General features: G+C 52.7%; 3 protein-coding genes across 8 annotated transcripts in view; 1 reads left to right on the forward strand and 2 right to left on the reverse strand.

Annotated features, from left to right (window-relative positions):
- Window positions 1-6,682: 6,682 nt before the first annotated feature.
- PPP1R13L (protein phosphatase 1 regulatory subunit 13 like) lies at window positions 6,683-23,369 on the reverse strand. 3 transcript variants are annotated; one of them, XM_082607474.1, is made up of 13 exons: window positions 23,278-23,369; window positions 17,267-17,344; window positions 16,992-17,137; window positions 16,122-16,626; window positions 15,923-16,021; window positions 15,756-15,847; window positions 15,010-15,442; window positions 12,802-13,256; window positions 10,449-10,580; window positions 10,219-10,352; window positions 9,964-10,130; window positions 8,122-8,321; window positions 6,683-7,269 (listed from the first exon to the last, which is right to left on the reverse strand). In XM_082607474.1, the coding sequence occupies exons 2-13, from the start codon at window positions 17,316-17,318 to the stop codon at window positions 7,231-7,233; spliced, it is 2,454 nt and encodes an 817-aa protein (XP_082463600.1). In that variant the 5' UTR covers window positions 17,319-17,344; window positions 23,278-23,369; the 3' UTR covers window positions 6,683-7,230. The 3 variants fall into 3 exon arrangements, with proteins under 3 accessions (XP_082463600.1, XP_082463599.1, XP_082463598.1); XM_082607473.1 differs by lacking the exon at window positions 23,278-23,369 and adding an exon at window positions 22,189-22,665; XM_082607472.1 differs by lacking the exon at window positions 23,278-23,369 and adding an exon at window positions 21,864-21,947.
- Window positions 23,370-23,406: 37 nt separating this feature from the next.
- Window positions 23,407-26,102, forward strand: POLR1G (RNA polymerase I subunit G). Of its 2 annotated transcripts, XM_082607476.1 has the most exons (3): window positions 23,614-23,700; window positions 24,089-24,230; window positions 24,401-26,102. In XM_082607476.1, the coding sequence occupies exons 1-3, from the start codon at window positions 23,667-23,669 to the stop codon at window positions 25,812-25,814; spliced, it is 1,590 nt and encodes a 529-aa protein (XP_082463602.1). In that variant the 5' UTR covers window positions 23,614-23,666; the 3' UTR covers window positions 25,815-26,102. The 2 variants fall into 2 exon arrangements, with proteins under 2 accessions (XP_082463603.1, XP_082463602.1); XM_082607477.1 differs by lacking the exon at window positions 24,089-24,230 and having other exon boundaries at window positions 23,407-23,700.
- ERCC1 (ERCC excision repair 1, endonuclease non-catalytic subunit) overlaps window positions 25,933-27,708 on the reverse strand; it is a 45,147-nt gene continuing 43,371 nt past the window's right edge. For all 3 annotated transcript variants that reach the window (XM_082607479.1, XM_082607478.1, XM_082607480.1), the window contains 3 exons: window positions 26,666-26,737; window positions 26,367-26,435; window positions 25,933-26,045 (listed from right to left, as the gene is read on the reverse strand). In XM_082607479.1, coding sequence (XP_082463605.1) covers window positions 25,992-26,045; window positions 26,367-26,435; window positions 26,666-26,737 — 195 coding nt within the window. In that variant the 3' untranslated portion in view covers window positions 25,933-25,991. The remainder of the gene's footprint in view (window positions 26,046-26,366; window positions 26,436-26,665; window positions 26,738-27,708) is intronic.

The raw sequence follows: 27,708 nt of genomic DNA on the forward strand, positions 1-27,708 counted from the left end.
GACTGTGATAAATGTCATTTGTTGATGTAAGGGTCATCATTGCCACTTTAGAGGCGAGGAAACTGAGTCTCAGAGAAAAACTGGCCCAAGGCTTTACAGCTAGGCCAGGTGCTGCTCCCCATCCCACCTTCATCCAAGCCCTGCCCACTCTGGGTCGTCACTCTCTGAGGATGTTTCTGTCTCCCCCACTGGACTGTGAGCCTCAGGAGGGTAGGGCTGAGACTGTCTTGGTCACCACTGTGTGTGCCTTTTGCCACCCAGTACAGGACATGCCTAGAGCAGGGGCTCAGTGAATATATGCTCAAGTTCCTTAGTCTGCCCTCCGTATCCACGAATTCAGAACCCGCAGATACAGAAGACGAACCGTGCTAGGCCATTTTATATGACAGGCTTCAGTATTCACAGACTTTTGGTATCCGTGGGGGTCTGGAACCAATCCCCCCACCCCACTTATACCAAGGGACGGCTTTATTTTCAATCTGCTGTTGGTTGGTTGAGGGGAACCCTTGGATAGTGAGGACTTAGTGTGTTGCATTCCTTAGGATACATTACAACAAGCCCACAGCCAGGGGGAGGGGCTACTGAAGGGCATGAATACCTGGAAGCAGGGGTGATTGACAGCAGCCAATTAGAATGACTGCCTCCTGCCTCCTCCTGGCCTTTGTAGTCACTATTCTCTGTGTCTGAAAGGCTCTTCTCTCAGATCTCTGCATGGCTTCTTTCCTCACCTCCCTCAAGCCTTCCTAGAGTCTTCCTCAAGAGTCCTTTCCTCAGCGAGGCTTTCCCTGACCACCCTGTTTAAATTGCAATACACCCTGGATAGGCTGAATAATGGTCCCCAAAGATCTCCAGGCCCTGGAACCTATGAATGTTCATAGGTTACATGTGTCAACCCAAAGCAAAACAAAACAAAACACAGAAGGTTGCAAACAAGAGTTTATATGGGGTCTTAAGAATTGCAATTCAGGCTGTACACCTGAAACTAACACAACATTGTAAATCAACTATACTCTGATAAAAATTTAAAGAAAAAAAAAGAAGAATTGCAATTCAGGAGACAGATTCGGGTAAAACTGAAGGAGTGTTCTGGGGAAGAGAAAGCATCAGGGGCTTATAAAACAAAAGCTACAAGGTTGTTAAAGTTGTCTGGTGAGAATTGTGATTGGCTCTGACACAAGCCAGGGAATACTTGTCCTTAAGGAATCAAGAGTTATTTTAGGGTAAGGGTCCCACAAGTAGATAGGCTGTCATGAGTTATTTTAGGGTAAGGGTCCGATAAGTATCTTGCATTTTTGGCAGATGTTCTTTTTTTCTTAATTTTATAAATTTATTTATTTATTTATTTTTGGCTGCGTGGGTCTCCGTTGTTGAGCGCAGGCTTTCTCTAGTTGCAGCGAGCAGGTGCACGGGCTTCTCATTGCGGTGGCTTCTCCTGTTGCGGAGCACGGGCTCTAGGTGTGCAGGCTTCAGTAGTTGTGGCACACAGGCTCTAGAGCTCAGGCTCAGTAGTTGTGGCACACGGACTTAGTTGCTCTGCGGTATGTGGGATCTTCCCGGACCAGGGCTCGAACCCGTGTCCCCTGCATTGGCAGGCGCATTCTTAACCACCGTGCCACTAGGGAAGTCCCTTGGCAGATGTTCTTGATGCCTATGTTAATACAATAAGTGATCAGAAGGTCAGATTCCATCCAGGCTGGGATGTGCGTAAGTCACACTTCGTCGATGGCCTCCCAGCTCCATTTTAGAGAGTTCTCTTAGCGATACTGACTCCATTTTTATTTTCCTTCCGCATATGGCAAAAGGGAATTTGCAGGTGTGATGGTTAAGGATCTTGAGAGATATCAGGGTGCGTCCTAAATGTAATCACGTGTCCTCATAAGAGGGAGATTTGACAGCAGGACAGAAACAGAGGCAGTGCTACACTGAAGCAGGATGCCACGCTGAGGGCTTTGAAGTTGGAGGAACAGGGCAGACCAAGGAATGTCAAGAATGCAGCTCTAGAAGCTGGAAAAGACAAGGAAATTGATTCTTCTCTACAGCCTCTGGAGGGAGTGCAGCCCTGCCAGCACCTTGGTTTCAGCCCAGTGAAACTAACCTCAGACTTCTGATTTGACGAATTGTAAGAAAATAAATGTGTGTTGTCTTAAGCCACTGAGTTTGGGGTCATTTGTGACAGTAGCCAGAGGACATGAATGAAGACACCTCCAATCAGGCACAATATATCCACTTCTGCTTTAGTTTTTTCCATAGCAGCGATCAGCATCTGATAGAATATATTTTTTGCTTATCATTTTGTTTATTGTCTGTCTCTTCCACTAGAATGTCAGCTCTACAAAACCCGGGGCATTTTATCACCGGTTATTAAGGACAATTTCAAATGGATACAAAAGTTGAGAGAATAGCCTAACGAAGCCCCACATACATGAAGCTTTATCAGTCTTCAACTCAGGGCTGATCTTGTTTCATCCACACCCCAACCACTTCCCCTCCCACCAGTTGATTATTTTGAAGCAAATCCCAGACATCATATCATTTCATCCATCAGTATTTCAGAATGTAGCGCTAAAAGTAAAGACTCTTTGTAAAAACATAACCATAATATCATAGCACATCTCAAAAAAAAGGAGTAATAATTGCTTAATATAATCAAAGTTCCAGATACTGTTTGAATTTGAGAGCAGGGACTTCTGTCTGCTTGGTTTTTTTTTTTTTTGGTTTGGTTTGGTTTTTGTTTTGTTTTGTTTTTTGCGGTACGCGGGCCTCTCACTGCTGTGGCCTCTCCCGTTGAGGAGCACAGGCTCCGGACGCGCAGGCTCAGCGGCCATGGCTCACGGGCCCAGCCGCTCTGCGGCATGTGGGATCTTCCCGGACTGGGGCACGAACCCGTGTCCCCTGCATCGGCAGGCAGACTCTCAACCACTGCACCACCAGGGAGGCCCTGCTTGGGTTTTTTGTTGTTGTTGTTTGTTTGTTTGTTTTTGTTTTTAAATTTTATTTATTTATTTGGCTGCACTGGGTCTTTGCTGTGCGCGGGCTTTCTCTAGTTGCGGCAAGCGGGAGCTATTCTTCGTTGCGGTACACAGGCTTCTCATTGCAGTGGCTTCTCTTGTTGCGGAGCACGGGCTCTAGGCGTGCGGGCTTCAGTAGTTGTGGCTCGTGGGCTCTAGAGCGCAGGCTCAGTAGTTGTGGTGCACGGGTTTAGTTGCTCCGCAGCATGTGGGATCTTCCCAGACTAGGGATCGAACCTGTGTCCCCTGCATTGGCAGGTGGATTCTTAACCACTGCGCCACCAGGGAAGTCCTGTCTCCTTGTTTACTTGTTCTCCTTTGCTACCTTATGTGGCAAAAAGGACTTTTCAAATGTGACTAAGTTGAAGATTCTGAGATGGGGAGATTATCCTGGATTATCTGGATGAGTCCAGTGTAGCCATAGTGAAAGAGGGAGCCAGGAGGGTCAGAGTCAAGAGATAAAGATGTGATAATGGAAGTATGAGATGGAAGTGATGCAAGAGCTGGCTTTGAAGACAGAAGGGGGCCATGAACCAAGGAATACAGCCAGCTTCTAGAAACTAGAAAAGGCAAGGCAAGGGCTTCTTTCCCATAGTCTCCAGAAAGGAACTCAGCCCTGCTGACACCTGGATTTTAGTTCAGTGAGACCCATTTCAGATGTCTGACCTCCAGATGGTAAGATAATAAATTTGTATTGTTTAAGCCTCCAAGTTTGTGACAATTTGTTACAAGCAGCAAAGGGAAGCTAGTGCAGATTTTGGTACTGGAAGTGGGGTGCTGCTGTAACAAATACCTAAAAATGTGGAGGTGGATTTGGAATTGGACAATGGGCAGAGGCTGGAAGAATGTTGAGAAGATGATGGGAAAAGCCTAGATAGCCTTGCAGACCATTTGCAGAAATATGGGTGTTAGCGATTCTGCTAGTGAGGGCTCAGAAGGAAGTGAGGAGTAAGGTAGAGTAAATCTCTATAATCTTAGAGAACACTAAATCATCATAAACAGACTGTTGGTAGAAATATAGGCAACCTCTAGAAACTGGAAAAGGCAAGGAAACAGATTCCCCCCAGAAGAACACGGCCCTGACAACACCTTGATTTTAGCCCACTGAGACCTGTTTCAGACTTCTGACCCCCAGAATTAAAAGACAATAAATTTGTGTTATTTAACCTACTAAGTTTGCGATAATTTGTTATAGCAGTAATGGGAAACTAACATCTCTGTTATGCAAAAGGGAGATCAGACTAGTGTAAACACATACAAAATAAAGAAGCCCAGAAGAAACAAAGGTTACACAGGAAAAAAAAGAAAGCTACAAAACAAACACAAAAACACCTGTAACTAAAATACTATAAAAAACACCTAGCAAGATAATAGATTATACCACATTTATAAAATAGGAACTGGAGGCTATGAAAAATGAATAATTAAATAACAAGAAAGAGTTCTTGGGAATTCAAAATAATAGATGAAATGTAAATTTTAATAAAAGGATTAGGAGATAAAGTCAAGGAAATTTCCTAGAAAGTAAGGGGAAAATTAACAAAGAGATGGAAAATAGTGGTGAAAAGATAGGAAAACTGAAAGCTCAAACCAGAAGATTCAACATCCAAATAATAAAAATTCCAGAAAAAGAGAGCAAGAAAATGAAGAAACCAACACACACACACACACACACACACACACACACACACACACAAAGAAACCAACACATAAATATACAAGAAAATTTCCCAGAACCAAAGGCTATGAGTCTCCAGATTGAAAGGACAGACTTAGGGTCAGAATGATTAATGAATAAAAGCTACAGTGAGGCATATCCTCATGAAATTTCAGAACCAGAGAAAGAGAGAAGATCCCAAAAGCTTCCAGAATAAAGCAAGTCAAATACAAGTTCAAAGCAGAGGGAGAATGAAAACAAATCTGAGGGGAAAAAAAAAACAAACCAACAGGCTTCCTTTGTTATCTGAACTTGCATTCTAACTTAGGAAGAAAATAGATTTGAGTGACAAGGGATACATATATTTCCAACCTAGAATTTTATACCCAGCCAAACCATAATAAAGTTGGAGGACAAAATGAAGATATATTAAGCCATGCAAGAACTCAAAAATCTTTCTCTCTTCCTCTCCCTTTTAAGGGAACGACTGGAGCATGTGCTCCAGCAAAATGAAGAGTCAACAAAGAAAGATAGACATGGAATCCAGGAAACAGTATCCAACACAGGGAAGTCCAGGATAGCTTAGTGTAGGCCTAGAAAGCATCAAGTCCACATTCAAGTAGGAGAGAGGACTTTAGGAGGGAGGAAAAAAAGCTTGAGTGAGCTGTTAGTAATATGGAAGATTCCATGGAACATTTGAAAAATATTAAGTATAGGTGCAAATAAAATTAAGCAAGTGACAAAGGTAAATTTAACTCTCAAAAATTTAGAAGTTTGTGAAGAGAAAATTCTAATATACTGCATGGCTCTGCAGTGAAAACATATTTACATATCACAACATTTAAAAAACTATTGATTGATATAAAAATTATGATTTCATTGAGGAGAGGGAAAGTAGAGTCAGATTAATAGACCTCAAACCTCATCTACTATACCAGGAAATCAGTAGAGAATGTCTAAAATTGAGAAATCAAGAAATAGCAAGCCAGCATATTTAGAAACATATAAGAAAATACCAGAGGAAACAGCTATAGCAGTTGAAAGTGGTGGCCTTTGGGAAACAGATGGGAGTAGGGAGAGGTAGCAGGAGGACTGATTTTCTTCACTACAAATATCTTAGTACCAGTACCATTTGAGTTTTAAAGTATATTCATGAAAATTAATCGGCAGTGATAGAAGCCGCTACCCCTTATGGGGAGGAGACATGCATATATTGACGGCGAAGAGGCACGATGGAACTTCTGGATGATGGAAATGTATATCAGCTTTACTCAATAGAACTTTCTGGGATGATGGAAAATGTTCTCTATCTGCACTGTCCAAAATGGTAGCCACTAGCCACATGTGGCTACTGAGCACTTGAAAAGTGGCTAGTGTGACTGAGGAATTGAATCCTTAATTTTTATTTAATTTAAATTAATTAAAAATAATTAAAATTCCCACGTGAGTTGTTTTGGACATTGCAGACAATGACAATGTTGAAGTTTTATGATTTGTAAAGAAATACAAATCAGAAGAGAGAAAGGCTTCTGATTTGTCAAAAATCTTCAAGGGGCAGTTTATGAAATAAAAAAGTGGGGAAGAAGCGAAGGAGAATCACTCTTCAGGGTCAGACCCTCAAAAAGTCCACATGGATTTCCAGTAGATAAAGCCCTGTTGAAGATGACCTCACAATCCATAATTTCAATACACATGAGGAAACAAGCCACCATGAGTGAGAACCAGCAGACACACCAAATTACAGGAGGAGATGGCACCAAACTTCAGATGATAGAATTATCAGACATTTTATGTCTTTAAGCTTAAGGACGCTTAAAAAGAAGAATTCAAAACGTGAAAAAAAGGTCAAGACATCACACACACCCCAAAAAAAAGCAGGCATATTTGATAGAGGAAGGATTGGATTCACATGAGGGAAATCCCTTCCAAAGGGGCTACTTTAAGACTGGTTTACCAAAAATAGTAACAATGAGGAGAATTATTAAGTGAGAACGGAGTTCAAAGAGAAGGAAGTCAATTTCTGTGCAAACTACCTTTATTTATAAAGAAAAACGTCCCCATTTTGTTATAAAACTGGCACTGTGTAAAGGCACTTGACTGGGGAGAGAGGGGGCAGGGATGCTGATAGAGATATGCCTCACCTGGCCGCTGAAGGCTGTTGGTAGAGATAGTGGCGGAGGTGACTCCTGGGAAAATCCAGTGGCGGTGACCCACTCCAGGCTCCGCTGGGATGGTGGGTTGCCTTGCTTTTGGGGGGCGGGGGGGGCAGTAGGAGCAGGAGGCACTTTGGACAGGATGTGACTTGGCAAATGGGGGGGGTCTCTCTTGCCCCCAAGGATTCCCAGCCTCACCACGACCTCCCACAGCTAAGGCAGTTTTTCTAAATTTAAGGCTGGGGTTCTCCTTCTCCCCAGGGCTTCCAGGGAAGCAGAGAGGTGTTGGCAAGGACCTCGTCCCTGCAAGGATTTGGGGCGCAGTGAGATGCAGCAGTACGGGAGGAGGAGTTCTGGAATGAAGGCAGCTGCTGCTTTCTCCTGTCTCCCTTCGAAAAGTCCTTCTCTCCAGCTAGACCTTATTCCTCTGAGGCTTCACCCTGGGGTAGAGCTGAGGGAAGACAGGCTCTTCAGACACCAGGAGCTCCCACCCCTTCATTCCACCCCAAACTTAATACAGTCACCTGACCCACCCCCAAACACGTGGACTGTCTCCATCCTCCCATCCCTTCCTAATGGACTCTCCCAGTATCTCCCAAACCACACCAGAATCCCGTCAGCTGCAAGCACCAGCTGGAGCCTTCCAATCAGCAGCAGGCTTGATGAAATGGAGTATTTCCGAGTCTCCCATACGGCCATAAAAAAGACGCCCGCCTCTCCCTACCACCATGGCTGTCTGGTTGGGACCCACCTCCACCTATTCCCCAATTAAAGGAATCGTCTTCTCTCCCAGGAATATAATGGGATCTTCCTGGTCTCCTCCCCTAACCTAGTGGTATCTCCCTCAGTTCTACCGCGATTTTATTAATGGATTCTTCCTCACCCTGCCCAATGCAGTGTAACAAAAGCTTCCATGCCTGTAATACACAATTCTTTAACTGCCCCCATCACCAAGATGGGATTCTTCATGACTCCTCTGGGCTAGAATACATTCTTCTTTACCTCCCCATGAATATAATTAGGAATAATAAAAATATTTGATTGAGCACGAACCAATCAAATAACTAGGAAGGCAGTACTGGTGAGTACCCCACGAAGTACCACCAGTAAGTGGCTCTTCCTCCCCTAACTAAAAGGGGATCTCCCTTACCTCCCCCGTTATTATAATGGGCTCATCCTCACCTCCCCACAACCGATAATGGACTCTTCTGACCTCCCCTCCTCCCCAATGTAATGCACTGTCTCTCTTGCCCTTTTTCCCGTCGGTTCACCCCTTTCCTCACAATATCGCTTCTGGGCTCACCCCGAAGTAGTTACGGGGCACGTAGCCCTCCTGGCCGTGCAGCGCGGCCCACCACCAGTCCGTCTCCTCTGGCCCATCCCTCCGCAGCACGGTGACCGACTCGCCCTCGCAGAAGGACAGCTCGTCTCCAAACTCCGCGCTGTAATCCCAGAGAGCGTACACCACCCCGTTGTGCATCAGCCCCATGTTCTGCTCCACGTCTGAAACATGAAACCGCAGGGATCGTCAGCGCCCGGTTCAGGGGGGCCGGGAACACTCAGGGATACGACACGCTGGGGACAGGGACAGACCCTGAGATTTGGCGCCAGCCTCACCTTGGGGAATGGGCCACTTGAAAAGTTGTGTACCCCTGTCTGGAGAGGGGGACCTGAGCTGGAGCCAGCTGCCAGGACTGACAGTCTCTAAAACACTGGGGTGCATCAAGCCGGGCCACCAACCTCCGAGGCAGGGTTAGTGGTCCCCATTTCCACTTATATCTGGTTAAGTCCCTGTATCACTCCTAGAAGTACAGTCGTCTGCACCCCACCCCACCCCCGTAAGTGGTACAGTCTCCATAGATGACTCAACCCCTCCTTCAGATGGTTTAGCCCTACTCCTCCCCACAAAGTGGTCCCAACTCCCCCTTTCCAGATGGTGCAGTGCACACTGCGCCCCCTCCCCAAAAGATAGTCTCAAAGAGGATGTAATAATTTTCCAGATAGTATAGGCCACCCGAACCCCCCTTTAATCCCATCAAGGATTTAGCCCCCTTTCCAGATGGTACAGTCCACCATGCTCCCCCCCTTTAATGGTTCAGTCCACCGTGTTCCAGTTTCTCCTCCTCTCCACCACCCCTCCGCCCCCAAGTGTGCTGTTCAATCTCTACTTCATCCTCACAGAACTCTCCAAGTCCAGGCAGGTAGGAGGTACAATCTTCTTATCTCATAGGCTTCATCTACCTGTGACAAAGGTGGTCCCAATCCCCCTTCCCAAAACTTCAGTGGACGGCCTACGTCCCGCCCCAGCGGTCCAGTCCTGGCCTGCCGCTGCTCACCACTAAGGCAGGTGTTACAGCCCCCATGGCTCCCACCCACTTTCTGCCACAGCACAGCAGGCTGTCGTGTAGTCCCTCCAGGCTCACCTCTCAAATACATTGTCCCACGCCCAGGTCCTGCAGCCTGCCTTACCCCAACTCTCTGAGGTCCCCAACCCCGCCTTATGATAGAGTTGGCTCCTCCAGGTGAGCGCTACAGACCCTACGCACTTCCCCAGGATACGGCCTACCTAGTTCCTCCCATCACCTGTTTAAGTGATGTGCACCCCCCACCGGAGATATATGGTACAGCCTCGTGTCTCACTAGGAGTGGAAGAGTCCCCAAGCTCCTCCCCAGAAGCCATGGCCTGCTCACCTCTCACCTGTGTGGTGCTGTATTTCCCACAGGTAGCACAGCCCATGTGCCCAGCCCTAGGCCAGGTAGATGGTATAGTTGGAACGTCCAACTCCCCACCCCCGTGGATGAGAAAGCAGATAAAGCGGCGCAGTCTCCACACCAGCTCTTCTCCCTACAGGTGTCCAGCTTGCGTGGCACAGTTCCCCTGTCCCCCTCTCCCTCGAAGGTGGCACAGTCTGCTGTGCCCACACACCGTTCTTGCACCTGCCAGGTGGGAGGCCCAGTGCCCCACCCCTGCAGGTGGTCCATCCCGCCGGCCCCCCTCGCTGATGCTGCCACAAGGTTGGTACAGCCCCTCGCGTCCTCTCTCAGGAGCCGCAGTCTGCCGCCTCCCCCCGCCCAACATCTACCAGCTGGGCGTCCCAGTCCCCGCGACGCCCTCCCCCAGAGGCGCCCCAGCCCTGCCTCGCACCTGCCAGGTAAGTGGCGCAGTCGACGTAACCCTCGCGGTAGGGGTCGCACTTCTCGATGGCGGTGGCGCCGTCACTGAGCGTGGTGGCGAAGATCGCCGCGCCGTGCTGCACCAGCGCCATGCAGATGGCCGTGTCGTTGCAGGACGCCGCGCAGTGCAACGGTGTCCTAGGCGAGGGAGGCAGGCGTGAGGGGCCGCACTGGGGCCCGCAGCGCCTTCCCCGCCCCACGCCGGCCACGCGAGGCCAGGACTCACCAGCCGTGGCTGTCGGGGGAGTTGACGTTGGCACCCGCCGCGATTAGGAAGTCCACGATGGGGTAGTTGGCGCCGCAGATGGCGTTATGCAGGGCGGTGATGCCCTCCTCGTTGGGCTGGCTCGGGTCGTTCATCTGGACGAGCCGGGGGACGGAGAGGCTCAGTCCCGCGGCTGTTATCCAGTGTCTGCCGCCCCCACCCCGCCCGCCCTTCTGTCCGGCAGCACTCACCTCCTTCACCGCCTGCTGCACCACGTCCAGCTCCCCGGTCAGCGCGGCGTCCAGCAGCAGCACGAGCGGGCTGAGGCGCGCGCGACGGACCTTGCGCGGGGAGCCGGCCTTCCGCAGCACGGAGCGCATCTCCTGGGGGACAGGACCGGGGCTTCAGCGGCTTGGCGGGAATTGCTAATATACCCATTCCTCAGAGCAGGGAAACAGAGGCTCAAGGACCAGGCGGCCACTCCAGGTCATCCAACTAGACAGGGCTGAGATTGGAACCCAGGAACGACCATAGCCTGAGTCCAGAGGGCCATGGGAAGGAGGGTCCCTCAGTTCTACAGCCTCTGGTTCCCTGCAACACTCAGGGAATCGGGTGATTTTGGAATCTTGGGCCCTGAGACCTGAGAGGAAGCTTGGAGACCATGAGGTTGATGATTGTGGAAGCCAGATATTCAATCCATAGTTTCATTTCTTTTATGTATATTAAAAAAAAAAAAGCTAGGAAGCACACGTGACAAGATGTTACCAAGTGTTAATTTCAGATGTTTGGAATTAGAATATTTATCATATTATTCCTTGTGCCTTCTTATTTTTGATTTTCAAGTGTCCTACAAAATTCATTTATTCTGAGTATATAGCATTTGTGCTTCTGGTCTTCGATGTCAATGATTTCAAGATTCTGGAATTTGAAGATCCCACGAGCCACTCATTTAAAAATTCTCTGATGCTAAGTTTCCAATATGTGTGAGTCCAGAAATGCTAAGTTGTGCCATTTCAAATTGCTGAGGACCCAGGACATTGCATTCCCAAGATTCTATGATTGAGAACTTGAATAGTTCATGGTGAGAATTTCATTCCAAAAGATTGGAAGGAAATACTCAAAATGTTAATCGTGGTTCTCTCTGAATGCTGTTATTTGGGCCTCTTTAGTCTACTTTTATCTATTTCTTCCTATTACTATGTTTGTGTGTTCCTTTCTAGTGGAAAATGTTCACTTAAAATTCTGTATTATAACATATTCGTGCACTAATCTATGATTTAAGATTCAAATGATGAGTCTTTAATTTTCAGTTCTGGGGACTTCAAGAATCAGTAATAACCAGGGTTTGTGTTACTAACTTTTTAATTCTAAGGTCCTGTGCAAACCTTCAGTGTTTTGGAATTCTGAAATTTCACTCTTCCGAGTTTGTGATGTCAGGATTTAATTTTTGAATTCTGTGAGTGTTCAGGTTTCTCTGTGGCCAGAACTTTGTGATTCTACAATGAGGCAACTTGACCATTTCAAGACACTGTCATTCTTCCATTCTTGATTTCAAGATCCTGAGCCTCAACATTTCTTGGCTCCACCCTCAGAAGGGCCTGGGAATACGCATTTGGGGGTCCACCTGGCCCCCACCTCTTCTCTGGGAATTGTTCTCCTCCATCTGTCTACCCACATTGAGCAATCAGGATTGTTCCATGTGACTACACCCCGCCCCCTCCAAGCCACGATGCAGAAACCAGACCAAGATCAGCAGGAGACCAGCCCCTGGTCAAATGATAACAATAATAATAGTTAAGTGCCAGGCACTATTCTAAGCACTATATTAATGTATTAAATCCTCACAGCAACCCTATGCTTATTTTCATCCCCATTCTACAGATGAGGAAACTGAGGCACAGAGAGACTATGTGTCTGGCCCAAGGTCGCACAGCCAATAAGTGCTGTGGAGCTGGGATTTGAACCCAGGCAGCCTAGCTCTGCTGCTGCTGCACTTAACCACGACACCCACAACCTCAGAGACCAGAGACTTGTTCTTGAACATCTGAATGGAAGAAGCTCTGACTAAAGTCAGAGGACACCATGGACTTGAACTGAGAGGTCATTTTGAGTCAGGGCTGGGTGGGCCATTTCTAGCCATGGCACAGGCTTGCTGAGGTGTAAGAGGAGAGAGCAGCTCCCCAGAGAAGGCGGACATGAGAGGCTGTGGCGACTAGGGAGAGAAATGGTGACTGCCTTGATTCAGGCAAGCTTTTCAGACCCCAGAATAAACCCTCTGTCATGCCAAGACGAAGTCATTTCCAGGTTGGAAGACTCTAAGATTCCTGAAGGGAAGCCCTGGGGGGACAGGTTACTGGAGCGGAGCAGAGAAAATCTCTAGGTGGCCAAGACTTCTGAACGCCCCTCCATACATGTTCTCCCTTTCTTCTGAGCACAGGTACACTTAGATTTAAAACTACATTTCCCAGCTTCCCTTGCAGCTGGGTTCCTGGCCAGTGGAATGCGCCAGATGTGATGCAAGCAATTTCCAGGTTCTGTCCTAAAAGGGAAGGGATGCTTCCATATGCTGAGTAATATACCCCAATTTCCTCCTATATTACTTACCATGCTCTGTGGCTGCTCTGGTGGGCTGCTCTGGAGAGGGGCTGGGGGTGGTATGGGAGCTGGTGGGGCTGGAGCAGGGGGCCCTGCCCTGGCCTCAGGCCCCTCAGTGATGGGACACAGCTCAGGCTCGGGCCCCCCAGGCCCACTGTGACGATGGAAGAGGCGGCTGATGATCTGCTGGTACTGCTTCTTGTGGCTGGGGGGCAGGGCTACAGCAGGGTTCTGCTCCATGGAGCCCCTGCGTTTGAGGGGCCGTGGAATTTCTGCCAGCACCCGTGCCACCTCCTCCAGCTCGGGCACTGACTGTGCCTCGGGTGGCAGTGCTGGGTGCAGCCGTGTGGGACTAAGAGGCCGAGCTACAGCGCCTTCATCTGCATCACCAGCCTCCAGCCCTGGTGTCAGCAGCCCCTCCAGCTCCGGCTCAGGCTCCAGCTCAGTGGGAGGTTTGGGGAGGCCTAGAAGGAGCAAGAGCCCCATCAAAGGAGGGGTCCCAAGAGACCCGAGAGACTCCCTCCCCACAACTTCCAGGACTTGCAACAAATGCCTGATTTGCTGTGTGACCTCAGGGCAGTGCCTTGCTTTCTCTGGGCTACACTTTCCCTGGGTTGTGAATAATAGACAATTATGACATCCCCCATTTAACAAGCACTTAGCATGTGCCTTGTGCTTTACATGCCTATCACTGAATTCTCACCACTACCTTGTGACGTTCATATGGCTAACATCTCATTATTACAGAAAGGGAAACTGAGTCTCACAGAAGGCAAGTCAGTTGCCTAAAGGCACACAGCTGGGATTTGAACTCAGTCCTATCTGACTCCAGAATCTCTGCTCCTACCATTATGATAAACTTGACTTTCTAAGATTGTAAGAATTTCCTCTCCTAACATCTCAGGCAGAAAATTGCTGAGGACTTCCCTGGTGACGCAGGGGTTAAGAATCTGCCTTCCGGGGCTTCCCTGGTGGCGCAGTGGTTGAAAATCTGCCTGCCAATGCAGGGGACACAAGTTCGAGCCCTGGTCTGGGAAGATCCCACATGCCGCAGAGCAACTAGCCTCGTGAGCCACAATTACTGAGCCTGCGCGTCTGGAGCCTGTGCTCCGCAACGAGAGGCCGCGATAGTGAGAGGCCCGCGCACCGCGATGAGGAGTGGCCCCCACTTGCCGCAACTAGAGAAAGCCCTCGCACAGAAACAAAGAGCCAACACAGCAATCAATCAATCAATCAATCAATCAATTAAAAAAAAAAAAAAGAATCTGCCTTCCAATGCAGGGGACACGGGTTCAATCCCTGGTCCGGGAAGATCCCACATGCTGCGGAGCAACTAAGCCCGTGCGCCGCAACTACTGAGCCCACGCGCCACAACCACTGGAGCCCAGGCTCAGAATAAGAGAAGCCACCGCAGTGAGAAGCCCGCACACCGCCCCTGCTCGCTGTCATTAGAGAAAGCCCGCACGCAGCAAGGAAGACCCGAGGCAGCCAAAAATAAATACAGAAAGAAAGAAAATTGCTGGGACTAGAATCTTGGTACTTGTTGGTCTCTTCTCTCTGTTTCTTGCCTCTCTATCAGAGCTTCTAAAGCAGGTAGAAATATACAATGATCATTTTATACATGATTTCATTGACTGTCCATCGTAATCTATGAAGTAAATGTTATTAATCTCTCTTCACAGATGAGAAAATGTAAGCTCAGATGGGTTAATTAATTTATCCTCAGTCACACAGCATGTCAATGGTAGAGAGGGGATCAAAACCCACTCTGCTTAAATCCAGGCCCTGCACTGGTCTCACACCAAAAACTATTAATAATTATAATGATTAATATGATAGCTATTGAGGGCTTTCTATACATCAGGCCCTATTTTAAGGACTTTATATGGATTAAAAAATCTAGTACCATACCCCAATAAGGTAGGTTCTATCACTATTCACCTTTTACACTCAAGGAAATTGAGGTCCAGAGAGGTTAACTGACTTGCCAAAGGTCACACAGCGTGGAGCCAGCCAGTCTGACTCCAGGGTCCATGCTTAAGCACTGTACTATCCCTAGTTCCTGAGCAGATCCCCGAGCTCATCTGGCCTTGCTCTCTGCAGGGACAATGTCTGGAAACAGGTGTTTGGTTGTGATGGGACCCCAAAAGCTGGTTTGTGCCCCAGCCATCTGCCCTCCCTTCACCCATCCCTCCAGAACCCCCATTGCTGACTCACCTTCACTCACGGGGGACCAAGTCTCTTGGGGCGGTTGGGGGACTGGGGCAAGGGCTTGAAGCTGAGGCTGAGGCTGTAATTGTGGCTGGGACTGTGGAGGCAGCTGGGGCTGGGGAAGCAGCTTAAGCGGGGGAGCTCGAGAGAAGACGGGGGAGCCAGGGAGCATGGCCCTGCTGGCTCCGTGCTCCCAAAAGGCATTCTGCAGCTTGAATATCATGCTGAGGGGGATGGGGCGGTGGCGGGGGGCACTTCGGGGCTGGGGGCTGGAAGGAGGCATGGGGATGCGGCTGACAGGCTGCCAGCTTCGGGGCAAAGTGCCTGATGACCCCGCGGAGCCCAGCGATCGGCGGTAGCTGTCCACATCAGAACGCCTGTCGTTGGCCAGAGGGCAGACCTTGTAATTGCGGGGCAGAGTGGCACTGGTGAAGTTGTCCTGGGGGAGAAAGAGGGAAGGAAGGAAGATAGAAGGGGCTCAGGTGGGAGGAAGATAGGCATAAGGGAATGAATGACAAGGGAGTGGAGGAAAGGAGGAGGGAGGTAAAGGCAAAAGGTGAGAAGAGAGAGAAGGAGGGGAGGGAAGACAAAGGGAGGGAAAGGAAAGAGGGTCAGGGAGGGGATGGAAATCCAGGATAAAGGAAGAGCCTGGGGAAGGGTATGGAAACTGCGGGCACGGCCAGGAGGGGAAGACTAGCCCTGACTCCAGCCTTGCCCACCAGCCCCCTCCCCAAGTTTCTCCGGCCCCTCACCTTCCTGGTGGCCCCCAGCCCATCCAGGCTGCTCTCTCTCCAGGGTAACAGCTGCAGGCCTGGTGAAGCAGGCCGCGCGAAGACATCGAGTCCTGTGAGGCGGGAATCATTAGGGTCTGGGGGAGGCCTCTCCGGGTCCCCCACTCCTTTGGCCTCGCACCACTCACGTTCATAGCTCGCTGTCTGCGAGGACTTCTTCTCGTAAGCCACGTCCAGGTCAGACTCGTTCCAGGCTTTGGGGGGCCGCCGCCGAAGCGTTAGGTCGTCTGGAGAGAGGTTGCCCATGAGGATGGGGGGCGGGGGGGGCCGAAGCTGGTCCCGGACCTTGCGCCACTCCCACCCGCCAAGTTCGGCCCCCTGGTTCACCTTGCGCGCGTAGAGGTGGGGCGAAGGTGCTGACGCCAGGGCCCAGCAGGGGGCTCGCAAAGGCAGTCGGCGCATCGTAGGCTGCGGTCGGCATGCGGGGCGGGGGCCCGCGCTCAGGAAAGAAGGCCTGGGGCCCTTCGGCCAGGGGGCTGACACGGGGGGAGCGGGCCCGGCCCAAGAAGTCAAAGGGCGTGGGGGGACCTTGCTGTCTGAGCGGGCCGGGGCGAGGGGAGGGCGCACGGCCGTGGGGGCTGCCTGCTCCATCGAAGGTGCGGGACCGGGGTGAGGGCGCGCGGTCCAGGCTGCCGTAGGCATCCGGCTGCAGGTAGAACTGGGTGCGCGGTGACGACGGCCGGCCCTTAGGGGACAGCGAGCTGTAGGGAAGCAGAGCCGGGGCGCTCTCGGAGCGTCCGAACGAGATGTCTGCGCCGTCGGTGGTCGCCTTCCGGGGAGACCCGCCGCTGCCCAAGGGCTCGGGGACGGGGCTGAGGCTGTACCGGGACAGCTGTAGGGAGGTCGGGACATTGAGGGGTCAAAGGAGACAATAGTAGAGGGTTGGTAGGTCAGTAGAGGTGATCGAAAATCAACCCTGGAGAGTTGGACGGGGATAGAGATTCAGGCATAGGGCGCCCTGCAATCAGGGCTGGGGCTTGCATGTACAGTGCCTTTGTGCCGCTTAGGAAAAAACCCTTTTCTTCCGAGGGTCCTGACAGACGTCCACCTCCACTGATCCCCACTTCTACTAATCCCACAAGTGCTTTTAAATAGCCCACAGCCTGCACAGCCCCATGGGACAGGCTTGCCTGAACTCCTGGAGATAAGAACCTGACTTTGGGGGGCCCGGGTGGGGACCAGGGCAAGCAGGCTCACCCTAGCCGGCGCTCTGGCCTGCGAGCCAAGAGACGCCGCCGGCAAGTCTGACCACAGCGACTCCAACTGCTTGGTCAGTTCGTCCACCTTGGCCGCCGCCGTGTCCAGCTCCATATTCTTCAGGTCCATGTGCTTCGCAGCTAGAGCTGGGCGGCCGGGAGTAGCAGTGAGGACCCGGATTTCTGGGCAGGGCCCAGGCTCCCCCCCGCCCCGCCCCGAGAGCCGGGCCCTGCCCCGCCCCGCCCCACCCCGCCCCGCCCCCTACCCCAGCTCACACTGGAAGTTCAGGTCCAGGTTCTGCGAGCTCTGCAACGCCTCGCTGTCCATGGTGCCGGCTGGCCGCAGCGGGGCGCCTGCGTTTGGGGAGGGGGGGCGGGGGAGAGCCTGCTCAGAGCCCGCCCACAGGGAACCTGGGGCCTTGAGGAGCCGGAAGGTGCTTTTACTCTCCTACTTCCTTCCACTGGAAGCGCTATGACCCACCACTTCCCCTGCTGGGAAATGCCAACTCCTGCGAAGCCCTCCAGGAAGGCTAAGGACAATTCACTCTCTTTACGTGGCTCCTAGTCCATCTCTCTATCTCAGCCCTAATAAGACGTGATCATTCCTTCAACAATTATCCATTGACCACCTACTATGTAACAGATATTATAGTGAACAGAGGTTGCAATAACAATAACTATCAATTACTGAATGCCTACTAGGGACAAAGAGACACTGCAAGATGCTGGGGATCTTTTCAAAAATAATGATGGTGCTGCCTACTATGTGCCAGGACCTTTGCTAGTTACTCGAGGGTATAATGAAATAAAACAACCATTTATTGAGAGAACACTGCCCCCTAGAATTGTGCAAAGTGCTTTACAGCTAATACCTTATCCCATGATCAAAACCTCCATAGCAAAAAAAGAAAGTAGGGCTCAGAAACATTTGTTCCAGGTCACCCTGCAAGAAGTCGGCATACTAGATTTCACACCTGTACCTAACTTGTTATTCTGGGGCATCTCCATCAGTCTGGAGGGGCTGCAGAGGATGGGGACCACTCAGCTCTCTCTCCCCAGAGTCCCCACCCAGAGGAGACTCAGCGTGTTCACACAGACCCAGCGTCAACAGGAAGAACAGGGAGTTGGCCAGGGGTGGCTGGGCCACTGTGGCCGCCAACGCAGTGGGAAGGAGCCAGGCCACCAGGAACTAGTCAGGCCAGCACCACCCCCATCTCCATGGTAGCCACCACGCCCACCAGCTCTGCCACCTCCCCACTACATCAACCGACCACTTAGCTGTGACTTGGGGTGCAGGCATGGGCCGCAGGGCAGGCTGGGGCATGCTGATTCTGGCCTCAGTCTGGGAAGCCTCAGAACAGAACCTGTTGGGGCTGGTGGTTCATCTGGGTGTGTTAGGATTGTGTGACCTTGGGCTAAGAGTCCCCTCCACTCCTTGGGCCTCAGTTTCCCCGATTGTGAAAGGAGGAGGCAAATCAGCTATTCTGAGAGGCCTCTTCAATCTCTCAGAGGCCTAGATTCTGAAATTATAAGGGCCTTGAGGTTGTAATTAAATTTCGATAGAGGCTAAAACCCTCGGCTTGAGAGTCTATTGTTTGAAAGTTCTCAGTCCAAGATTCTATCTTTGGAACATTCTAGAATTCTCCCCTTTGGCTAGCCTAGATTTCTCTGTCTTCCTGCACTGAGTTCTATCTATCCCAGGATTCCGAAGTCCTAAAAGTCTAGGTGAATGTTTGGTATAGTGGAGTTGCTAAAAGCACAATTAAGGAGGGTTCAAATCTGGTGGCACCATTGTCCCACCTGACAAGACTGCCTCAGTTTCCTGATCTGTAAAATGAGGATAAATAGCAGTCTACCTCAGAGGACAGTTGTGAGGATCCAACTGGCCAGGAGGTGCAAGAGGAATCAAGGTTCTGAGAATTGAGGCCTCAACAAGTAGAGACTATAGGGGACTTCCCTGGCGGTGCAGTGGCTAACACTCTGAGCTCTCACTGAAGGGGGCACAGGGTTCGATCCCTGGTCCAGGTAAGACCCCGCCTTAGAATCTGAGAGATACACAGGAAACCCTCTGTGTTCGTTAAAATATAAAAATGAACAATCTATGCTACCTCCAGGGCCAGCATTCTGGTAGCGAATGGTTCTTTTGGGGATTTCATGATCCCCAAATTCTAAGACGCTGACATCCTCTGGGTCTAAGGAAATGCCAAGGCTAGGCGTGGGCCCGTCCCGGGTCTGAGGCGGGCGAAAGGGGCGTCAGGGCCGCCAGGGGACGCTCCAGGTCACGGCCCGACCGCAGCGGGGCGGACGGACAGCTCCTGAGCTCAGAGCAGGGGAATGCGCGGCGGGCCCGGGCAGGTGCCTCATCTCCCGCGGCAGGGGAGCGGGGGCCCGGCGGGGGGTCAAGGGTGGCACGGACCGCGCCTCTGCCCCAGGCCCCTGTCCTCCACCCCCACGTCCTCTCCGCCGGGCTCCCCTCTCCTCCGCCCTTAGGTCTCCCTCCTTGGCATCTTCTGCACCCCAGCCAGGTTCTTTGGGGTTAAAAATCAGGGGTGGGGGGCTTCCCTGGTGGCGCAGTGGTTGAGAGTCCGCCTGCCGATTCAGGGGACACGGGTTCGTGCCCCGGTCCGGGAAGATCCCACATGCCGTGGAGCGGCTGGGCCTGTGAGCCATGGCCGCTGAGCCTGCGCGTCCGGAGCCTGTGCTCCGCAACGGGAGAGGCCACAACAGTGAGAGGCCCGCGTACCACCCCCCCCCAAAAAAAAAATCAGGGGTGGGGGGTTCCTGGAGCAATCATCCTGAGTAGGAACCGGGTCAGAGCGCCAGGCTGGTTTGGGAATACCCAGATTGGAATCCCCCAGCTCTGTCCGCATAGACAGACGTTGGCAGAGGCTCCACCCTGTCTAGGACTTGGTTTCCCCCCTCTGTGGACGTCTGTGGAATGAGCTAGGGCCTTCCCCCTCTTTAAATCTCTACCTTCTGCTAGTTATTTAGCTTCTCTGTGCCTCAGTTTCCTTGTGTGTATAATGGGGGAATTAATACCTTCACCTCAAAGAAGTGTGAGGTTTGAATGACATAATTTATATATAGAGTTTAGAACAGGGAAGGGTACAAAATAAAGTTCACACGTATAAGATTCCTAATTCCCAGGCCTGGAACAGACTGAGGGCTCAAAACCAAAGTAATTTTTTTCCTCCGAAACAGCCCTTTCAAATCTTTCTGAGATTCTAGAAGCCCCGAGCTTTAACCCCTGGAATCTTGACTTCGGCCCTTGGATCTCAGAATGCTAAATTCTCCCCTGCTTTCCTGAGTTCTAGCCATCCCCAGTTCTGGCCCATTCCAGGGCATAGGAATCCCTGGAAGATTCCAGACAGAAGGTGGCAAAAGCCTAGGGTGTGCGTTGTGCCTGCACTCCAGCCTCAGTTTCCCCATTGGACTAGAAAGAAGTCATTCCCTGGGCTGGACTCAGCAAACCTCAATGGAAGTGAGACCTTTGGGCAGTTGCCAGAGACTTCTGTAGACAATGGGAACCATCCATTACCTGCCAGCCCTGAGTCTGGCATGCTGTGAGCTCTTGGCAGCCACAGTTATTATTTTTTATTTCATCTCGGGCTACCACCAAATGCCCTTCAAGCCCAGACATTAGGAAGTTCTTCCCTCTCTCATCAGAACCCCCTGCCCCACCCCTTGTTTAATCCCTTCACATGACTCATGGAGATGGAGAGAAGGGGGAGTCGGGCGGAGGGAGGTGCCAAGCCCTGCCCTCCCCCAGTTTCAAGGACAGACACATGCCTCCAGAATTAGCCTCTATTCTCCCTTATCTCCCACACTACCTCAGGTCAGACAGATGGGAGTGGAGGTGACATTTTTCACCTCAGGGTCAGGGCCAGGAGCCCTAGGAGAGAAGTGAGTCAGAAAATCCAGTGGGTGTGGATGGTATCCCGACGCCCAGAGAGCTGCTGAGGAAGGGGGAGGGCAAATCCTGACCCCCAACTCTGCTGCCAGTGTGACCTCTAAGCCTCAGTTTACCTCCGTCCTCTCTGTGTAATGGCTGTATTGTGTCCTCCATGCAAGCCCCCCAGAATCCAACCCCACCTTCTGGAATTCTGCCCTGGATTCTAGAACGCCCTTTGCAAATCCCAGATATCTCCCACCTTTATGGGACAATAGGAGGTTCCCCGCCCCCGCCAGGGGGCGCCCTGGGGCGGAGGTCCCTCTGCTTAGGCAGGTCTGACGCCCCGGTTAATGACATGTTGGGGATCGCGCAGCAGCACAGGGGAGGTTGGAGACCTGTCCTACGCCCCTCCTGCCACCTTGGCCCCGGCCCCAGAGCCAGAAAGTGGGGGGAACGGCGGGACATAGCCTCCAGAGGGACCCTGGGTGTTTGTTCTGCTTCATTTCAGGAACCCGGGTTCCACTATCCCCACCCCACCCCTAATTCTGCTCGGAGACCTAAAGGCTAGGTCGAGAAGGCAGCTGAAGGGTGGTAGGGATGGTCGCCCATTCCAGAGCCCCAGCAGTCCGAGTCTCCCATTTCTCCCCAAGAGATCCAATAACGCAGTTCTACTCAAGGACTCAGGCTTCCGAGAGCTCCCATTTCGAGGGACTGAAACGTCCCGACGTTTCCGAACGTCTCCGAACGTCTCCCCGGGACCAAGGTGTCTGAGCCCTCCATTCCAAGAACTCAGGCATCCGAGCCCCTTTTCCTTCTGCCCAGTAAATCAGGCATCCAAGTTCTAGCTTTCTAACGTTCCTGGAGTCCCCCAATTCCGCCCTGGGACCTGGCATCCGAGTCTCCTCCCGACCCTCCCAGGGAGGCGAGTGTCGGGCTCCACCGGGGCCGCTGAACCCCGGGGTGGGGGGAGATGTAACTCACGGATCCGGGGCAGATCTTGGCACCGGGGGTCCTCCTCCGGCTCCGGCTCCGGCTCCGGCTGCGGGGAGCGGAGGACGGGGCGGGGCAGTCGCCGGGAACAGGTTAGACGACGTGACTCGGACCGGAGGGAGGCGGGTCCCGGAGGGGAGGGGGAGCCGGGGTCGCCTCGAGCACCTTGGGACTTGTAGTCCCGGAGGGGCAGGACGTAGATGGGTACGTTCCCATTTGGATTGACCTAAAGTCCATTTCACAGATAGGAAGGGAGAGGTCGAAAGGTCAAGGGTGACCTGGCTACGTAAATCGTAAATAGAATCCAGACTCTTACCTCGCTGTGGCTGCAGGAGACGAACTCCTGAGTCCCTGCCCCGCTCCTCCAGGCTCAGTTTCCCCCTTCTTGAAAGAAGATTTGGACGCCACCAAAGAGGTAGAAGGTTATAGAGGCTGGGGGAGACTCACAAATCCCGCCCCTAAGACGAGAAGAGGTCATCGCTAAAATCAGTATCCCCTCGGGTCTCTGAGCCTCAATCTCTCCGTTGGTAAAAAGGGTGGTTGGGATCTTTACAGAATTTCCCACCAACGGCTCCCAAAGTTGGAGACTGGGACTACGATTCCCAGCAGCTTCCACGACCGACGTCGGGCACCTCCCAGCCTCGCGTCCTCTGGGAATTGTAGTCCCGGAGCACGCAGGGGCAGGGCCCGGGTGTCCCGCCCACGCGCGGGAACTGTCTGGCGATCCCGGGAGGAGGCAACACGTCCTCTTCCCCTGACCCTCCTCCTCTCTGAGCAGCCGCTGGCTCGCTGAGAAGGTGGGCGCCCCAGTTCTAAAGTAGGATCCGAAATCTCGGCAGAGGGGGCGGGAATCAGCGCTGACACACCGGTCAGGAATGCAGTCGGATCACCCTGTCTAGCCACCGTCCCGCGGCTCCGCCCGTCGCCCTACGCTGTGCGGTCCCCGTGCGAAGGGGCGTGGGCGTGTCCCCCAAATCTGCGTTCACGTGCCGCTACTTACACGCACCCCAGGGCAGGGAAGGGGCGCTAGTCAGGACGTCTACTCTCTCTCCCTTCCTCAAAGCCTTTGGAAATGTCCCCCCACGCACGAGACTAAATCCTCGAGGGCATCTACCCGTCTTTTGGGCCACAGCCCCGCCCCTTAGCCCGCACCGCCCCACGCGTGTCCAGCTCGGGAGTCCAGAGGCTCCTCCCCGGGATCCACAGGCTCCTCCCCCTATATTTCCCGCTTCCCTGGAGCCCAGAGCCCCGCCCCTGACTAATAGTTAACGCCCTCGGGAGGAATTACCCCCATTCCTCCATTTTCCCACCTCTCTCACTCAAGTTCTGAATTTCTGAGGCATCTGGGCCTCCCTGGAAGGGACTGTAACACCGAAAGCACAGTCCTGCCGACCTAGACTCTTACCTGCCTCTCTAAGAATTTCAGTCCAATCGATCTTCCTGTCTCTTTAAGGGTAGGTCCTGTGAATGTGGCTGCCCCTTTAAGGCAACGTTGGAGCAAATCATGTCTGAGACTGTGGGGATACCCGCCGGGATCTGGTGCGGCTCTAACTCCCGCCAAACAGGCGATTCAGCTGCTTTTGGGAGGACACTTTGGGTAAAAAGATGGCTTTCTCGGTAGTCTGCTGTGCACAAGTGGAAATTTCCCCCACTTGTGCTCACAGAGCGAGGGGTCTCCGAGCGACACCTCCCGCGCCCTGGTGCCACATGGACGCTCCCAGATGAGGCCCCACCCCTTTGGTTCCACGTGGTCGGCGACGGGGCCTGAGTGGCTCTGGCAGCTAGGTCTGAGGCATGGGTCCCGGGATGGCGGGGACCCCGTCCGGCGGTGAGTTGCTTCACGGCGGGCCGACAGGGTGCAGAGAGTTGTTTGGCGGGAGGAGAAAAGGGGGTACCCTGGAGCGTTCGGACGGAAAAGGGGACATCCTCGGAGGCAGGATCAGCGGAGAGTGTATCCCCTGGCGGATGGCGGGTAGGGGGGGCGAGGAATTAGGATAGAGAGAAGATATTTTGGTGTGGGGGGCGGGAACAGCAGTGGAGAGAACAAGCGTTGGGTCGGCGGATATAGGTGCGCCTATGGTGGACGGACGGGAGAGAGGAGAGTCGCGGTAAGAGGATTGGGACCCTCAGGAAGTTGGGACCAATGGACCAATAGGCGCCCTGGAGGATTGGACCAGCAGTTAAGTGTCAGCAGACTCCCGTTTCCCCTTCTGCAGGTGCTGCTCGGTTTTCTTGTCCCCCCAACTTTACTGCGACACCCCCAGCCTCAGAGCACACTCGTTTCTCTTTGGAGGCGTTGACCGGCCCAGATACAGAACTGTGGCTTATCCAGGCCCCTGTAGACTTCGCCCCCGACTGGTGAGTGGTCCCATCCCACTTAGCAGGAATACTCCTCACCCCAGTGACTGAACCTGGGGGAAATTTAGAGGGGCTTTCCTGGTGAACCCAGAAATGCTGCTTCTCAGCCGCTGTCCCGTCTCACCAAAAGAATCTGACCAAGTTTCTGCCCTCCCCCTTTCTCCCTTCAGCCTCAATGGGCGACTCGTGCCTCTCTCTGGCTCCCGGATCTTGAAGGGCAAGTTGGCAGGCAAGCGGCACCGCTACCGGGTCCTCAGCAGCAGTGGCCCTCAGGCTGGAGGAGGAGCAACCCTGCTGGCCCCATCAGCAGAGGCGGGAGGGGGACTTACCTCTGCCCCGGCGCTACAGGGCAGCCTGAGGATCTTTGAGGGTCCCCAGGAATCCCTAACAGGGACCCTGCTGCAGCCCATTCCAGCAAATCCCCCACCACAGATCCCCCCTGGCCTGAAGCCTCGGTTCTGTGCCTTTGGAGGCAGCCCACCAGTCACAGGGCCTGGGTCAGTCTTGGCGTTGAAGTCACTGGCCTCCAGGAAGAGGAAAAAGAAGAGGCATGTGCCAGAGGCCTCAGTTCCTCAGGAGGCAGTGAATGAGCCTGGGGCCCTGGAGGTGGACACAGCTTTGGGGTCCTCAGAGGTGGATGTGGGGAAGAAGAAAAAAAAGCAGCAGCTGAAAGACCTGGAGGTGACAGAGCCACTGGCAACAGAGCCTGCTGCTGAGATGTTGGAGCCTCTGGGAGCACTGTCCCCAGCCACCACCAAGAAGAGGAAAAAGAAGCCCAAAGAGGTAGAAATGGTCAAGCCAGAAATGGGGGTGCTGGAGTCAGAAGCAAAGACAGTGGAGCTGGAACTCATGGTTAAAAGTGAGCCTCTGGAAGAGAGAGTCCTATCCCCCAGCAAGAAGAGGAAGCAGCAGAAGGGGACAGAAGGGATGGAACCCGTGGAGGGGACGATAGCTGAGCCTCAGCTGCAGGTGAAGATGGAGCCACAGGAGGAAGCCATCCCACTGCCGTCCTCGAAGAAGAAGAAAAAAGAAAAGGGGTACAAAGTGATGAGGGAGCCAGGGACTGAGGTTATAGAGCCAGAGATGAAACCTCTGGAGCTCCCAGGGGAGATGATGGAGCCTGAGCTGCCACATGAAGTGGAGCCGCAGGCTGGGGCAGTTCTGGCATCCCCCAAAAAGAGAAGGAAGAAAGAAAAACGACAAAATGCAATGATGGAGCCAGGGACAGAGGTGGTGGAGTCACAGGAAGAGGTGATGGAGCCCGAGCCTCAGGCAGCTGTAGCATCCACCAAGAAGAAGAAGAAGAAAGAAAGAGGGCACAAAGCGACAGAGCCAGGGACTGAGATGATTAGCCCACAGGGTGAGATGATGGAGCCTGAGCTGCCACACGAGGGGCAGTCTGAGGCCGGGGCCGATCCGGCATCCACCAAGAAGAAGAAGAAGCAGGGCCGGGAAAGCTGGGCGCCAGAGAAAGCATCCCAGGAGGAGATGCCAGAGCCACTGCTGAGTCCCGAGTCTGGGGAGGTGGCTCCCACGGGACAGGAGAGGAAGAGGAAGAAGAAGCCGCAGCAGGATCCCGTGTAAGTCTCCGCCAGGGAAACTGACGACTGTAACTCAGACAAGCTGGAAGTGGCCACCTGGGCCATCAGAAGGCGGAGCAGAGAAGACCCCCACTCCCACTGACCACACCAGCACACCAGCCTGAGCCTGGACCAGGAAAGTGCTTTATTGTTACACCAAGGGCCTCCTTGGCAGCAGAGGTCATCGGGGCACTTTCAAGAAGGGCTCGTGTAAGACATCAAACAACCTTCGAGCCTGAAGGGGAGGGAGAAAGAAAAGGAAGAGGTCATTAAATGAGCCGTTTGTTTGATACATCAGAGTGGGCTTTTGGTTCTTTTCCTCCTAGCTTGGAGGGGACTCGGGGGGCTAGGAGAGAAGTAGCCTGATCTGGATTCTATCCCAGACTGGCTGTGTGAGGTTGGGCTGGTCCACACCCTCTCTGGGCCTCGGTTTTCCCCATCTGTAGGAGAGGCACTGTGGGCCTTCTGAAACCTCAGAACTTTGGGGTCTGAGGTCCCATTTATTTGGGGCTCCCTCCTGCCCCCAACCCCTCAAGCCCATGCCCAGGGCTCTTACCTTCTGGGGTCCCAGGCCTGGGCACAAGGCCAGATCTTCCCGCGATGCAGCTATGAGCTGTTCCAGAGACTGAGGAAGGTAGGAGCGAACGGTCAGGGGAGTTGAACACAAAACTCTCCCCTGCCCCAGCTGATCAGGGGTGTAAGATATTCCTGGAAGGAACTGATATCCTGCAGGAGGGCAGGGGAGGCAGGAAGGATGGGGGAGGGGACAGGGAAGTAGAAGGGAGTATGCAGGGGGCTTCCTCAAAAAGCAAAGGGGGTAGAAATGCCAGTCGGCACAAGGGAATTGTTCCTTACCCCAAAAGTAGTCAGGAGGGTCTGACTGTCCGTTTTGTTGACTGACTTCACGGTGGTCAGACAGTCAGTCACCTGGAAGGGAAGGAGGGGGCAGAGGTGGATTGGAAGAAAGGAGAACAAGACTGAGTCTGTGAGGGCAGCACTGGGTCACTGCTGTGTCCCCAGACTGCCCTGCATGCGGGAGGAGCTCAGTAAATGCTTTGGGGGCATGTTTTTTTATTATGTGTTCTGATGATTAAAAGGTCATCTCAGGGACTTCCCTGGTGGCACAGAGGTTAAGAATCTGCCTGCCAAGGCAGGGGACATGGGTTTGAGCCCTGGTCCAGGAAGATCCCACATGCTGCGGAGCAACTAAGCCCGTGCGCTACAACTACTGAGCCTGTGCTCTAGAGCCTGCGAGCCACAACTACTGAGCCCATGTGCCACAACTACTGAAGTCCACGCACCTAGAGCCCGTGCTCTGCATTAAGAGAAGCCACTGCAATGAGAAGCCCGCACACCACAACGAAGAGTAGCCCCCGCTCGCTGCAACTAGAGAAAGCCCATGCGCAGCAACAGAGACCCAACACAGCCAAAACTAAATAATAATTAATTTTTTTAAAAAAAGGTCATCTCAGAGTGATCCCCAACTAGCTGAGAGGGTGCTGGTCATGTGATTCGAAGATAAACGCCATTTATCTTGAGTTGGTTCTGCCCTGGGCACAGACCGTAGGCTCTGAAGTTGGACCCGAGTTCAAAACCAGGCCCCGCTGCTTACTCCCTGTGACACCCTGGGCAAGGGAACTGACCTCTCTGGGCCTCCGTTTGCAGGCAAATGGGGTCCTCATAGTACCCACCTCAGGGGTGGCTGTGGACATCCTCCGTTACTCTATCATTGGAGCCCAGATTCAACAATTCATTCAGCAAATATTCCCTGAGCACTCACTGAGTGTTCAGTGGTGCTGGGGACACAGCAGGGATCGAGACAGCCCCAGCCCTGCCCTCCTGGGGCTCCCAGTCCAGTTTGGGAGACAAATCAGTTCCAGACATGGTGACCCAGATAG

This window comes from Mesoplodon mirus (genome assembly GCF_964341445.2).
Source record: "Mesoplodon mirus genome assembly, chromosome: 19".
Taxonomy (NCBI): Eukaryota; Metazoa; Chordata; class Mammalia; order Artiodactyla; family Ziphiidae; genus Mesoplodon; species Mesoplodon mirus.